Below are 15,600 nucleotides of genomic sequence, written 5' to 3' on the forward strand. Positions count from 1 at the left end.
GATGCAGTAATTTGATTCTTAATCTCAATGCTCCAAATGTCCCTAAGACCAGTTTTTGGTTTTTTATTCATAAATCCAGATATCAGTTTATACCACTGTGCGGCCTGGTGTCCCAGGAAGTCCACCTGAAAACATAAGAACTCTAGACTATATTGATTATTAAGATTTTTCCATTCAGGGAACCCTACCTGAATGGCCTGCTTCAGTTGCAACCATCTATAACTTTGTGATTTATTAAGACCAAATTTATGTTGCAACTGTGAAAAATCAAGCAGTTTACCATTAGAAATAACATTCCCTAGCAACAGCAGCAGATGAATCCAGAGACCAATGGGATAGCACACATCTACCAGCAGGCAGAGATAGAGAAACTGATTAACAGATGGTCTTATTGGTTGGCACTCCTCCTGTATCTCCAGTATTCTCTATCTCCCAGCAGGAAAAGGTCGCTATTCAACTAGCTCCTGAATTCTGGCTGTGACTGGAAAATTATTTTCTCCTGTTGAGGTTTCTCTTCAGTGAGACTGCCATTCTGTTTCTCCTGTTGAGGTTTCTCTTCAGTGAGCTGGCAATGCTATTTCTCCTGTTGAGATTAACCCAGATGACCTTAAATCCGCCTATTTGAATCTTGGAGTTAAGCCATATAGTTTGATTTGTTGATTTATGTATAGGAACAGGTGTTAAATTATTCACAAATCTCAAAGTTTTCCATGTATCAACTAACAGTCTGTTTTCTTTATATATCATAGACATTTTGATACTAAGAACATGGTTTAATCGCAGAGGAAAAATGAGTCGCCATTCCAACCTCAACCAGTCTGGAATATTATCAATGGGCTCTGGGAGGACCCAATACATACCTTGGCGCAAAATATAGGCTTGATGATACCTATAAAAATTGGGAAAATATACCCCCCTTCCCTAATTGACTTTTGCAAAGACACTAAAGCAATTCTAGCAATTTTACCAAGCCAAACAAATTTTGTAAGAATACTTTTTAACTTTTTATCATTAAATATATTTTATTGAGCAAATACAATCAAAATCAAGAACAAAGAACAATAAAGTAGCTCAAAATTGTATACAAAAACCATCAAACCCACCCCTACCAACCCCACCCATCCCCCCATCCTCTCCCCTCTCACTGATGCTAAACAAAATTTCCTTTGGCGTAGTCAAATGATTACGTTGCTTTCTTGGGAGCGGAGAGGTGTTCAAGACATATCTTCCTTGCCTGGACGGGCTTTTCAACGGATTTGGAAGCCTTTTTGGTCTACATTATCTCCGGTGGCTCGTAGCCGCCTTTTGAACTGTTAGGGTGTTAATCTTTTATTTACCTCATTTTATTTAACTTTTTATAAAAGGACCCATGAAAAAAAACTGGTATCATACCCATTTGGTAACAAACCACAGGCAGTATCATCATTTTAATTGTTTGGATTCTTTCCCACCATTGCTCACACATTTCTGTTACCTTCTTTAATAAAGCTTTTTCATTTTCTTTCATTGTGTCTTCCAGTGTATTTTTTATCCAAATTCTTAAGAATTTTATTCCATCTTCCTTCCATATAAAGGAAAATGAGTCAAACAAACCTTTTGTACAATGTACATTGAGTGGAAGAACTTCAGATTTATTCCAATTAATCTTATATCCGGAGAACTTTCCAAATTTCTCTATTAATTCAAGCAAGCATGGAATGGTTGTTTCAGGATTTCTCAAATGAAGCAAAATGTCATCTGCATAAGCAGAGACCTTATATTCCCATTCTGAATAGGGAATACCCTGTATCTCCTTTGTCTGTTGAATAGCTAATAACAAGGGTTCTAATACAATATCAAAAAGCAAAGGAGACAAGGGACATCCTTGCCTAAACCTCCTTTGCAAACAAAACCTTTCCAAAAAATTATTATTAATATATAATCTAGCAGTCGGGGAGCTATACAAGGATCGAATCATCTGTATAAAACCTGTCCCTATACCAAACCACTCCATAGCTTGTTACATGAAGGTCCATTTCACCCGATCAAATGCCTTCTCTGCATCCAAGGAAACAGAAAAAGCTGGATCTTTCATATCTTTTGTTAAATATAACATTTGAAAAGCCAATCTGGTATTATTAGAAGAATGTCTCTGAGCAACAAATCCATTTTGGTGCATACCAATAATATAAGGGAGAGCCTTTACTAAGTGCAAAGCTAAAAGTTTAGCCAAAAGTTTGCCATCTACATTAATTAAAGAAATAAGCCTGTAATTTGAGACCAAAGTAGGATCTTTATTTGGCTTTGGCAAAACTATAGTTAAAGATTCTGCCTTAGTACCTGTAATACAACCTTTATTTAGTTGAGTCTGATATAAATTTAACAAATATGGTAATAGGGTAATTTGAAATGATTTAAAAAATTAAACTTTAAAAACATCACCACCTGGAGCGGATCCAACTCTAAGGGACTTCAACGCTGTTTGCAATTCTTTTAAAGATATAGGCTCTTCAAGACCTTCTTTTATATGTTCATGAATTTTAGGTCCCTCTCTAAACCATCTTTTTCTTTATCTGAATAAGGCTCAGAAGAATAAAGAGCTTTATAAAATTTTAAATTTTTTTTTAAAATAGGTTCAATTTAAGTATAAGTATCACCTTTCTCATCTTTAATGGCAATTATTTTTGATTTTCTTTTTTTTGCTTTAAGATAGTTTGCCAATAATCTACCCGCCTTATTTGAATTTCCATAATACAAAGCTTGTTGAGAAAATAAATCATTCCTTACCAGTTTGGAAGAAATCTCATTATATTTACATTTAGCTTTTAAAAGATCCTGGAATGTAGAATATTCCCAATTATCAATCAATTTCCTTTCCAAAAATTTAATTTCTTGCTTCAGATTAGTAAATTGTTTTTTGACCTGTTTCCTAATAGGTGCCAAAAAAGAAATAATTTGACTTCTTAGAATGGGGAAAAGTGATTGTTTAATGTATATTCATTGCAATTTGAATTATGGGAAGAAATTTATAAGTAGTATATATAAACTGTATAATGGATTTTAAAATATATTCCCTAAATGTTAATGGCCTCAACCATCCGATTAAAAGGAAAAAACATTATTATTTTTAAAACAACAGGATGCCGATATTTGTTATATCCAAGAGACTCACTTATCTAATATAGAATCTACAAAACTAGAGGGAGGTTGGGTAAAGCATTGTTTTTTTGCCCCTGCAATAGGGAAGAAGGCTGGAGTAGCTATTTTAGTGAATAGGAAATGTAATGCTTTATTTAAATTAGTTGCTTCTGATCCTTTAGGAAGATGGGTACATGTAGAAATGAACATGGGAAATATTACAATGGCGCTCTTTAATGTATATGCCTCAAATTCGAACCAAAATGAATTTTTAAAATCTCTATAACAACTGATATTACCACTGGCTACCTCTAACTTAGTGGTGGCTGGGGATTTTAGATTGTAAACAATTTTTATTGACATGAAAAAACCAGCAGAACGAAGAAAACAACAAGTGACAGAACATAATGAACAGAGACAAAAAATCTGCATAACAAAGTACAGCATGACAAAACATGTGTCAGTTATGTTCCCCACTTCCCGCAAGTCTCACTCACATCCCCCCCTTTTCCCCCCCTTTCCCAAATGGAGAGGAATGCAAGGGAGTGGTGGCTGGGGATTTTAATGCTGTTATGAATCTTTTGTTGGATAAAAAAACTAGTAAAATTATGAAATCATTGGGTTTGGATAATTTTGTAAATTCTTGTGATTTTAAAGATATATGGCGAATACTTCATTTTGATGAACTGGAATTTTCTTATTGTTCCCATGTTCACAAATCATTTTCAAGAATAGATTACATTTTTGTTTCAAACCAACAGATAACACAAGCCTCCATAGACCCAATTATTTTATCTGATCATGGAGGGGTGTGGATTGAACTTAAAATAGGAGATAAAAACAATGATAGACCTGTATGGAGATTCGATAATACACTGCTTGCATATCCAAATTTTGTGAAGATTTTCATATAAAAATGAATGAATATTTCCAAATTAATTCCACTGATGGAATGGCCACTGACATTTGAAAATTGCACACCTTGCATAAAAGGAGAAGCGTGTTTAATGCTTATTTACAATTTCAATCATTTCATTGTAGGAGTAAATAGACCTTTAACAACATGCATAAACTGAGCAGTTTTCAACTAGGTCATTTCCATCATGGGTGAACTGCAAGACACAACTTTTTGCTAAATCCATGCTGGTTTCTTTTCATGTTGCAATCTTTATGTGCATATCCAGTAATTGCCCTCATAAAGACTGTGATGACAGAGGGAGGAAGAGCAGGTCCAAATTAGCAGATTGAAGTGGTCTGACTTTATTTGCATTTCAGATGGTTGTGGTGGTTTGAGCTGTGACTGCAGGCCACTAGTTGTATTCAACATTTGTTTCTCTTGTGCTGTAGGTTCAGCCAGCGTAGCACGAGCCTGGAGTTCTACATTTGACAATCTTATTGAAAACAGAATTTCTGATTACTTCAGAGCTCATGTTTCCATCAAAATAGAGAATGTCTTTGCTGACTATCCAGATTTCTTTGCGTTACTGATTGTTGTTTTGCTTACAGGTGAGAATGCAAAATTCACAGAATGTACAGCCACTGGCAAAATAGCAGGATGGGCAGCCAAAATAAAGAAGACCCCTCTCTGCAGCTTAATGAGGGAAAGGGAAGGCTCTTTGGGCCGTACTAGAGAGTGGGAAAGAGTGCAAATGTTGGGGGCTTGGGCTGAAATTTTCTGGTTAGGGAAAAAAGAAAGTCTCATTAATTGGGCTTGAATGGAGAACATAAGAATTGCCGCTGCTGGGTCAGACCAGTGGTCCATCATGCCCAGCAATCCGCTCACGTGGCGGCCCTTAGGTCAAAGACCAGTGCCCTAATTGAGTCGAGCCCAATGGTTTGAGAAGCAGTAAAGTAAGGGTTCACATTACACTTTTCCCATAGATGCTAAGGTACAAAGGGCTAAATTCACAAAGCAAACTGATTGTGTACCAATTGGTTTGCGACCAGATTTCCCTCCTGCACTAAGGCCTATAGCGATCCGATCCCGATCCTCCCATGCAAATTAGTAAAACCTCAAGCAAAATGGCCAAGCGATTGATTCACTAACAATTGCTCGGCTATTTTGAATCGGGTTTTACTGTTGTCAAGGCCGACTGCAGGTTTTTTGACAGGCCTGCCTGTCTTTTTTTATTCATTTTTTTCCCATGGCACAGATATTTTGCATGTGTTATACATGCAAAATATCTGCCCCATTAAAAAAAAAAAAAAAATGAAAAGGCAGGCAGGCCTGTCAAAAAACGACCAAGGCCCCCCGACAAACGTGATCCCTCCCTGGTGACCCACAAATAGCAGGAGGGATGCAAACTCCCTCCTGCTCTGCCACCAACTGAGTCACCCCTTCCCCCCCCATGACAGGCATTCGAGTCACTCCCTGGCTCAGCCCACCCCCCGACTGGCCAACTGCACCACCCCCGACTGCCCACTGCACCACCCCAACGGACTGGCCCACCCCTGGTCCGACACCTTCCCCATACCTAAAAGTTGGGAGCAGGAGGGGTGCTCAGTCTCTCCTGCTCCTTATGCATCCAGCACTGCTGTCTTCCGGAGCAGGAGGAACCACAAAGTCCTCCTGCTCCTGCATTTCGCGAATGTGGACCTAGGCCCTGCCCCGGTGCAAATGTGAAGCACGGGGAGGAGCCTAAGGCCCTGATTGGCTCAGGCTCCTCCCAATCAGCCAATCAGGGCCTTAGGCTCCTCCCCGTGCATCACATGTGTACCGGGGCGAGGCCTAAGGCCCATATTTGCGGCGGGAGGGCAGGAGGAGGAAAAGGAACAGGAGAACTTTGTAGTTCCTCCTGCTCCGGAAGACAGCAGTGCTGGAGGCCTAAGGAGCAAGAGGGTCTGAGCACCTCTCCTGCTCCTAGCTTTTAGGTATGAGGGAGGTGTCAGGCCGGGTCGGGCCAGTACAGTCGGGGGTGGTGCAGTGGGCAGTTGGGGGTGGTGTGGTGTGGTGGGCCAGTCGGGGTGGGCTGTGAATTCATTGGCTTGCATGCAATTGGATTGGAGACACAATCGGGGTTTAGTGAATCTAGCCCAAATATAGGGTCTCATTTATTAATATGCGTTAATATGCATTAATGCATATTTAATTAAATACAAAATTAGTAAAAGGCTCAAGTGAGAATAATGGGGCTTCTGTTATTTAATATATAGTACATTAAATTATTCTAAAACTAAGACATATTAGTATGTGAGGCCCTTAGATTGTAAACCCTCCTTGGCAGAGAAATAACTACTGTATGTACGTGTAACTTGATTTTAGGCCTGGATTAAGAAAAACTAGTAATCAAATCTAAAATTCAAATCTGTATGTGCTGGGTGGGTGGATGCCAGAGTCTGTCTCAGGGAAGGGAAAAAAAGATTTCTGGGGTTGGGCTAGTGGGGGAGGCAGAGAGGAACTTCAGTCTTTTCAGTTTTTCATCTGGTGATAGTACTATCTGGTGATAGATTTATCTTTCTTGATCTTCTCAGCACTACTTGCCTTTGGTGTGAGCGAGTCTGCTTTGATAAATAAAATCTTCACTGCTGTGAACCTGCTGGTCTTATGTTTTATCATCCTGGCTAGTTTTGTGAAGGGAGACATCAAGAACTGGTGCCTAAAAGAGAAGGACTATGCAAAGGATATTGCAAACAGCTCAGTCAGGTATGGCTACCATTGCTTCTAGGATTTGGGCAGCATAACATTCTTGACTGCAAATTCTGATGGCTTTGATCTGTTTGTTTTGGGCCGGGCCTGAGAAGCAACTGAGAATGGCACACCAGCATCTACCCTAAGGGACAGACGCCCAACCCCGCCTAACCGGCCCGATTCTCTAACCGGAGCCCATGTCATAGGTGCCAGTTAGAGAATTGCGCCTGATTCCTTGCCATCAGCTGATCGCAGCAAGGGAATCCCCCTTCTGTGATCAGTTGAGTGGCTGCGGCAGGGTACCCCTGTACTTCCACCCCACCAAGTCAGCCAGCAGGATGGATACCCATTCCCTCCTGCAGGAACCCCCAAACCCTCATCAACGAAGAAAGCCGGACAGATGCCCACTCCCTCCTGCTGTCACCTGCTGAACTTGAACCCAAACCCTCCCCAGACACCCCTCCAAGGCTCAAGTCTCCCGCCCTGCCTCCCCGTACCTTTCAGTTGAATATCCAGTTGGAAGGATGCTCACACCCTCTGCCGGCTGCCCACTCCCAAATTGTGGGCCTTCTTCCCGGTGCATTATGGGATGCACCAGGGAGGGGCCTAAAGCTTTGATTGGCCCATAATGCACTGGGAATGGGAAGGCCTGCCATTTTGGAGTGGTTGACTTGCCGGCCGGAGGGTGTGAGCATCCCTCTAATCGGACATTCAACTGAAAGATACAGGGGGAGGTTGATGAGTTGGGTTAGAGTTAGGGGTGGAGGGTGGGGGCACTGAGCCTTGGGAGGTTGCGGCTCTGGGGCAGGAGGGAATGGGAATCCCTCCTGCCGGGCGACTTTGCAGTGGGTGTTTCCCTGCCACAGTCGCTCAGCTGATCACGGCAGGGAGATTCCCTTGCTCAATTAGCTCAGCTCCCGTATCTATTTGAAATGTAGGCCAGCATTTTGCTGGCCTACTTTTCAGGCATCTTTCGCAGTGTTAGGGAGACGCCTAGGGCCACTTAAGCTCGCCCAAGGCAACTTCCGGGCAAAACCACGCCCAGCCTTGGGCGAGCTTAAGTGTCCCTACCCGTCTCCCGCAACCATGACAAATGCCTACAGTGTAGGCGGCCTCCCTCAAGTTATGGGTTTGTTTTTTTTGAAAATGTGCATCCCTATTGGCTGATCAGAAAGCGGTAGGACACCTACCACTGTCTACAATTGGGGCACCGTTTATAGAATCTGCCGCTTTGTTTCTGCAGTCTCTTAAATTGCATATTGTAGTGGAGAGTAGGGTACACAGCATAGTCCTTCTGTAGGTTAATTTTGTGTGGCAAGTTCTGTGGGCCTGAAGTTGGGAAGGGGGCACAAGATGCATGCCTATTACGATAATTTCTGCTATCACATTATAGTAATAGGATTGCATTATTCTTACAGCTTCGGCCAGCTTGGGTCAGGCGGCTTTATTCCTTTTGGATTTGGAGGCATTGTTGCTGGAGCAGCTACTTGCTTTTACGCTTTTGTAGGATTTGACTGCATTGCTACAACAGGTAAGCAAATAGATAAATTAGAAGGTTGGGGTTTTTTTTTTTCAAATTCTTTATTCATTTTTCCATCTTACATCAAGAACACAGTATTACATCATTTAAATCTTGTATTTCTTCTAACATCATCTTAAAAACATAAATTTATACCCTCCCCACCCACCCTTCCCACAAATATTTTAATCAAAAATATCATATAAATATTATATTCTTATCTAATTGATCAAACCTTTAATATAACTTTATACCCTCCCCCTATGTATAAGTGTACTTTCAGTGGATAATGGTGTCTAATCATTGCAATAATTTGTCAATGGCCCCCAAATCTTTTTAAAATTGTTATAATTCCTTCTTTGTTTGGCAATTGTTCTTTCCATTTTGTAAATGTGGCACAGCGAATTCCACCAGAAGGTATAGTTAAGTCTGCTGTAATTTTTCCAATTACTGGTAATATGTTGTATGGTGACTCTTGTCATGATCAATAAAAGTTTATTATTGCTTGATGAAATTTGACTTTTTGTTCTCATTGACATTCCGAACATTATTGTATCATATGATAATGCTACATGGTTTTCTAATAAACAATTTGAGACCAAATTGATTTCCAAAATGCCATGATACAGGGACAATAGAATATTAAATGATCTAAAGTCCCTGCTTCCAGATTACAATGCCAGCATCTATTAGACTTAGAGCTATCTAACTTTTGAAATTTACATGGGGTCCAAATTGCTCTATGTAAAAGAAAAAACAAAGTTTGTCTCATAGATGCAGACATCGTAGAAGGTTTTAAAAAAAACAAACATATGCAGAACAGAGGCTATTTAGAGCAGGAAGACCTCAAGGAATGTTAATTTTCTTAAATTTATTCAGGAGTCCTTATGTTAGGTGATAATTCATTCCTGTGAACTGGGTTTTGTAGATGTGTGTTACTCACAACTTTTACCACCTCCCACACTGCCAGTGGAGTGGAGTGCCCCCTTCAGTTTTTCCTTCTGAAAACAAACTGTTCAGAGGTGTTTCTGATCTGCTCTGCTTAGGTTTCCTTATTTTCGGTTATAAGTTCATTCTTTCTGAGACTTTGGCAATCAAAACAACCCATCTTTCTTGATAGACTATTGATACCTTATGCCCCATCAAGAATATTAAGATCCGCAGAACAAAATCTGTCTATTCGCTCTTTGAAATTTATAAATACAAGAAGAGCTGAGATCTTCTCCATAACTGCGCCACAAACTTGGAATCGCCTACCATCATTTATAAGAGAAAAAACACAATTAGATAACCTTTTAAAGATGCTTTGAAATTTTTCTTTTCAATGATACCTTTCAGAGTTAAACTCTAGGGGGGAATTTTAGATCCTTATATTATTCAATTACAGTCATAGGCAGTAGAAAGCTGTTTTGTTTGGGGGGCCCCGCAAGCTCCGCCCCAGACCCACCCAAGCTCCGCCCCAGACCCCACTCCATAATAGTACTAATTGTAATACCATTTTTTCCATTCATTTTTCATATGTACACACAATATAATCTTATTAACAATACATAATGGTTAACCACAAAATTAAACTATGCAAAGCACAACATTCATTCCTACCAGAACACCTGGCCTTGGTCACACATGCAGAACACAGATAACCCTTATGTAAATACAGGACCACAAACTAGTACTAATATATTCAAACAAAACCCTAAGATGCAAGAATCTACATGCAGTATAACTCCCAGAGAAATAGAAACAAATGCATTTCTTCCTGAACAGTGCAAAATATAGACAGCAGATGTAAATTTTCAAAATTGACACAATTCAATCACTAAATTGAAAATAAAATCATTTCCCCTTACCTTTGTTGTCTGGTGATTTTGTTTTTCATATCATCTTTTCCCAGTCTCTGGCTGCACGTCCTTCTGTCTGTGCTCTTAACTGTGTATCCAGGGCCACCTTATCCATTTGCTGTTTTTCTCTCCTTCACTTTCTGCCATACATCCATCTTTAGCATTAACTTTTAACATTCAACTTTCCTCCATTTTTCTGCTTTTTTCTCAAAAGATACTTTTCCATGCCTTACCGTACCATCTCCTCCCCTACTCCCATCTATCCATAAGAAGCATTTCTTCTTATCTCTTCCCTGTCATATCCATCGCTGTGCACCATTTCCCTCTGTCTCCCCTTCCCCTCCATCCCTATGCACCATCTCATCCCTCTCCCGTGGTCTGGCATCTCTCTCTCCTTCCCTCCCTCTTCCCAAGGTCTAACATCTCTCTTCTCTCCTTTCTGCAGTTTGGCATCTCTCCCTCGCCTCCTTCCCTTCCATTCTGTGGTCTGGCATCTCTCTCTCTCTCCTTCCCATTCCAGTGGTCTGACATCTTTCCTCCCTCCCAGTATAATATTTCTCCCTCCCTCTTCTCCACTACTATCATGTCCAACAATTCTCCCTCCTTCTTCTTTTCCCAGTATACCTCATTTCTCTTCCCTCTCAAGCCACACACCTATGTCCAACAATTTTCTGTCCTTTTCCCTCCCCCACCGGCAGCATTTCTTTCTCTCCCTTCCCATTACTCCACCTGTGCAGCATCTCTCTTTTCCTTCTTTCCTAACCCCCCCAGCCCATGCATTTGTCCTTCACAACCCTCTCCCAGTATGTGCGGTATCTGTCTTTATCCCAGGACAAGCAGGCAGCCTATTCTCAACATATGGGTGTCGTCATCACTGAGCCCCGATGCGGACAGCTTCGCAAGCTGATTGCTTGCAGAACTTAGAAAGTTTGGACTGCCGTACCGCGCATGTGTGAGTGCCTTCCCGCCCATGCAAGGGCACGCGTCTAAAGGGCATGCGTCTCCTCAGTTCTCAGTTTTCCGCGGAATTGAGAAGTCCTTTTTCAACGCTCTGCACTAGACTCAATTCTAAACTTTGTGCCTTCTCTCACCGTGGCTTGTGTTTTGTTATTTTTCAGGGTCACTGTGTTTTTTTGCACATTTTCTTTAAAACCCCCCTCCCCCAAAAACCCAAAAAAACTAAAGACTTTATTTTTCTTTTTCTGTCACGGCAGGGCTGCTTTGCGGCCTCTGCCGGCGGGTTTCGATTTTGCCGAGGCCATCTTTACGTCTATGTCTAAACTGGCCACAGGCTTCAAGAAGTGTAGCCGTTGCCAGCACGTGATCTCCCTCACTGACCCACATAAGTGGTGTATTCAGTGTTTGGGACCTGACCATCATCCGGAGTCGTGTACTCGCTGTGCTACCCTTCAACCTCGAACCCGCAAGCATCGTTGAGTTCAGGTGGAGAAACTTTTCAGCGGTATGGATCCACTTGCCCCGGTCTCGACCTCGACCTCCCGGTCCAGTCTCTCACCGGAATTCCGCCTTCTGCCTCGACCTCAACCTCGTTGATTAAGCCTGCCTTGTTCGGAGCATACTCATCCTCTAGTAAATCTGCTAAGTCTTCTCCTGACGAGATGCTTGCCTCGCTGCCTCCCTCAGGTCAGGTGCCAGCAGTAGTTATCAAGCTACCCAAGAAACATGTCTCCAAGTCGAAGGGTCATTCCTCCTCCTCTTCTCCGGAGACTATTCCTACACTGACAGTACCGGATACTCCAATCTCGGAGTCTTGCTTGGAGGCTCTGATCCAGACCATTTTGGATCGTCAACTGAGCAATATTCTTGCCAAACATATTCCTGCCGCGACACTGCTTCCTGCAGTCCAGCCTGAGCACTTAGCAGTATCACAAGGAGTAGAGTCCTTGGCTGCACCTCGAGCTCAATCTCATCACTTTATACAAGGAGCCGAGTCCTTGTCAGTGCCTCGAGATGCCTCGACACCAGGAATTCAATCTCTTGTGGTGTCTCAATCTCCAGAGCTCGTTCCTCGCATAAAGCATCCAATGACTTGTTTGATAACTCCATCGAGGAGGCCACTAAGAAGTTGTCTGACCATGAGAAGTCATTTGCTTCCATCATTTGTCCAAAGCCTAAACCTTCCACCTCTAAGGGCTTCAGGCCTCTGCAGTCTTATCAACAGCATTTCCCACAGAAGGCAGCTCCTTATACCAGAGCGCCTCCTAAGAAACAACTATAGCAACAGCACAGCAACAGAGGCAGCAGAAACCTCAGACTCCTGCTGCTCCTAAGGTCTCTCAGCCTTTTTGACCATATAATGCAGAGCATAACTTCCATCGTTCTGCCTCTGTCTTCTCCCCTTCCCATTGGGGGTCGTCTCCATCATTTTTACCAACGCTGGGAGACCATTACATCAGACCTCTGGGTGCTGTCCATCATCAGGGAAGGATACTCTCTTCATTTCATTCAGATACCTCCAGATCTGCCTCCAAGAGAGTATCCTTTCACTGCATCCCAGACTGCCCTTCTTTTTCAGGAAGCTAAAGCTTTGCTCCATTTCCGTGCCATCGAGGAAGTTCCCCCGCAACAGCAGAGCAGGGGGTTTTACTTCCGTTATTTTCTAGTTCCGAAGAAGACGGGCGATCCTCGACTTATTTTGGACCTCGGAGCCCTCAACAAATTTCTTGTCAGAGAAATTTCGGATGCTGTCTCTGGCGTCTCTGTACCCCCCTTCTAGATCAGAATGATTGATTATGTTCTCTAGATCTCAAAGAGGCTTACACTCACATTCCCATTCATCCCAGTTCCTCAGATTTTAGGTGGGGAATCTGCATTTTCAGTACTGAGTGCTATCCTTCGGCCTTCATCTCCAAGAGTGTTCACCAAGTGCCTCGATGTAGTAGCAGCAGCTCTGCGGAACCATGGGCTCCAGGTGTTCCTATACCTGGACGACTGGCTCATCAAGGATTCCACATCTCAAGGTGTTATTGTAGCGTACTATCAGACTACGTGGTTCCTACAAAGTTTGGGGTTCAAAATCAACTTTCCCAAATCCCAACTACAGCCCTCTCAGACTTTACAGTTCATCGGAGCTATTCTGGACACTGTCAAACTCAGACCATTCCTTCCTCTATAACGTCAGGATGCTCTCATTCATCTCTGCCACAAAGTGTCTTCCTTGGCTACAATTTCAGCAAGACACATGATGGTTCTTCTGGGTCACATGGCCTCAACGGTTCATGTGACACCTTTTGCCAGACTTCACCTCAGAATTCCTCAGTGGACCCTGGCATCTCAGTAGGCGCAGGCTTGCGACCCACTCTCTCAACATATCACAGTAACTCCTTCATTGAGACAGTCTCTCTACTGGTGGATGCTCTCTTCCAATCTCTCCAGAGGTTTACTGTTTCAAACACTCCCTCATCAGAAGGTCCTCACAACAGATTCCTCGACCTACGCTTTGGGGGCTCATCTCGATGGTCTCCGTACTCAAGGCCATTGGTCCAGCACAGGTCGTCAGTGTCATATCAATCTGTTGGAACTCAGAGCGATCTTCAATGCTCTCAAAGCTTTTCAACATCTCCTTCACGACCAGGTAGTCCTCATTCGGACAGACAACCAAATCGCCATGTACTATGTCAACAAGCAGGGAGGAACCGGATATTTCCTTCTTTATTAGGAAGCTCAAAAGGTATGGGACTGGGCAATCCATCACAACACCTTTCCTGAAGAGAAGAGAAAAACTGTCTGGTGGACAAATTGAGTCGTCTTCTGCAACCTCATGAATGGACACATAAGAATTGCCGCTGCTGGGTCAGACCAGTGGTCCATCATGCCCAGCAGTCCGCTCACGCGGTGACCCTCTGGTCAAAAACCAGCGCCCTAACTGAGACTAGCCCTATCAACGTATGTCCTTGTTCAGCAGGAACTTGTCTAACTTTGTCTTGAATCCCTGGAGGGTATTTTCCCCTATGACAGACTCCGGAAGAGCGTTCCAGTTTTCTACCACTCTCTGAGTGAAGAAGAAGTTCCTTACGTTTGTAAGGCGCACAGCAAAGGCGCGTGCGCCTTAGTGCGCGCCTTTGTGAAGCGAACGACCAGTGAAGCGACAAACGTGATTGACTCCAAAATATCATGATAAGTATAATAACCTGTTATAGCTGATACCACTGTATTGCACCAGTTATAGCTGATATTATTGAATTGTATATCGCCTGATATAGCTGATATTACCGTATTGCACCTTCCCTTGTCTATTACCCGATTTTCTACTCCTTTTCTCCCAAACAGTTTAAACAGTAGGCAAAAATGGTGACTTTCAACAAATATCTACTGATACTGGGGATACTTTATTTAAAATGTTATAGAAGCTGGTGTAACGATGATAAAACCCCCAATCCAATTCCTATTCATTTCTCCTGGCACAGACCAACTAAGACGAGCAAACAAGCCGGCCCACACCAATTCCTTTATGATTATTCAAAGCGAGGCCCGTTACAAATACCCGTGGTTAATAGAGCTTGAAATTCATTCAAACCCCATAAAAACAAGATCAAGGAAAAAAAATTGAAAAAATAGAATTCTTTAGAACACCCACCCCAAATAAGTATGACAATCTAAAGGGATTTTACCTGAACACCCATTCAGTAAGAAACAAAGCTCAAATACTGCACGATTGGCTGACCCAAACGAGCCCCGACTTCCTATTTTTGACTGAAACATGGATGGTATCAGACACCGATACGATTCTGAAAGAAATGTTACCCCAAGGCTACAAAATAATACCTCTATCAAGAAACTGGAAAAAAGGGGGTGGTATAGCGATAATTTTAAAAGAATCCTTTGATTATAACAAAATAGACTCAGAAACCACAAAAGACCTAGAAATATTAACTTGCAAGGTCACCAACACCCAACTGGAAGAGGCATTAACTGTGACACTTTTTTACATTCCCCCCAAAAAGTGGACTAGCACAAGAGAAGAGTTCTTCGAATACCTCATTATTAACACCCTGAAAGGAGCGTACAACCTGCTACTGCGAGACGTAAACGTTCACCTGGAAAAACCAGACATGATGGAAATTGAAACTTTCTTAAAAACTCTCGGTTTCACAATACCAAAACCAGAGAAAATGCACGAAAAAGGCCACCAACTAGACTTAGTTACCTTTTCGCAAAAAGAAATCCCTAACCCAAAGATCCACTATAGCACAGGGGCCTGGGAAAAATGCATCTGGTCAGATCACTACATATGTAAATTTGATAAATGCTGGAAGAAAAAATCACCCCAACAAAAAGAAAAACCCCCAAAACCAACCACAATCACTAGAAGAGGAACTATAAATCCAACAGAATTCTGGGCCCATTGTGAACTATACCCCAAAACTGAGGAAGTACAGGACTTCCCAACTAGATGGGTAAAGTTTAGCAAAGAAGTGTTAGATCAAATAGCACCATTCCAAACATACAAAAAGAAAGAAAGGGAACTAAATGAA

At 42.2% G+C, this 15,600-nt stretch overlaps 1 protein-coding gene across 3 annotated transcripts in view; it reads left to right on the forward strand.

Moving 5' to 3' along the window:
• Window positions 1–15,600, forward strand: part of SLC7A3 (solute carrier family 7 member 3) — a 123,384-nt gene that overhangs the window by 12,175 nt on the left and 95,609 nt on the right. For all 3 annotated transcript variants that reach the window (XR_004539637.1, XM_033946604.1, XM_033946605.1), the window contains exons 2-4: window positions 4,465–4,623; window positions 6,589–6,760; window positions 8,164–8,276. Coding sequence is in view for 2 of the 3 variants with exons in the window: in XM_033946604.1 (XP_033802495.1) it covers window positions 4,465–4,623; window positions 6,589–6,760; window positions 8,164–8,276 (444 nt within the window). In the remaining variant the exon portion in view is untranslated. The remainder of the gene's footprint in view (window positions 1–4,464; window positions 4,624–6,588; window positions 6,761–8,163; window positions 8,277–15,600) is intronic.

Source organism: Geotrypetes seraphini, chromosome 5 (assembly GCF_902459505.1).
Source record: "Geotrypetes seraphini chromosome 5, aGeoSer1.1, whole genome shotgun sequence".
Lineage (NCBI taxonomy): Eukaryota > Metazoa > Chordata > Amphibia > Gymnophiona > Dermophiidae > Geotrypetes > Geotrypetes seraphini.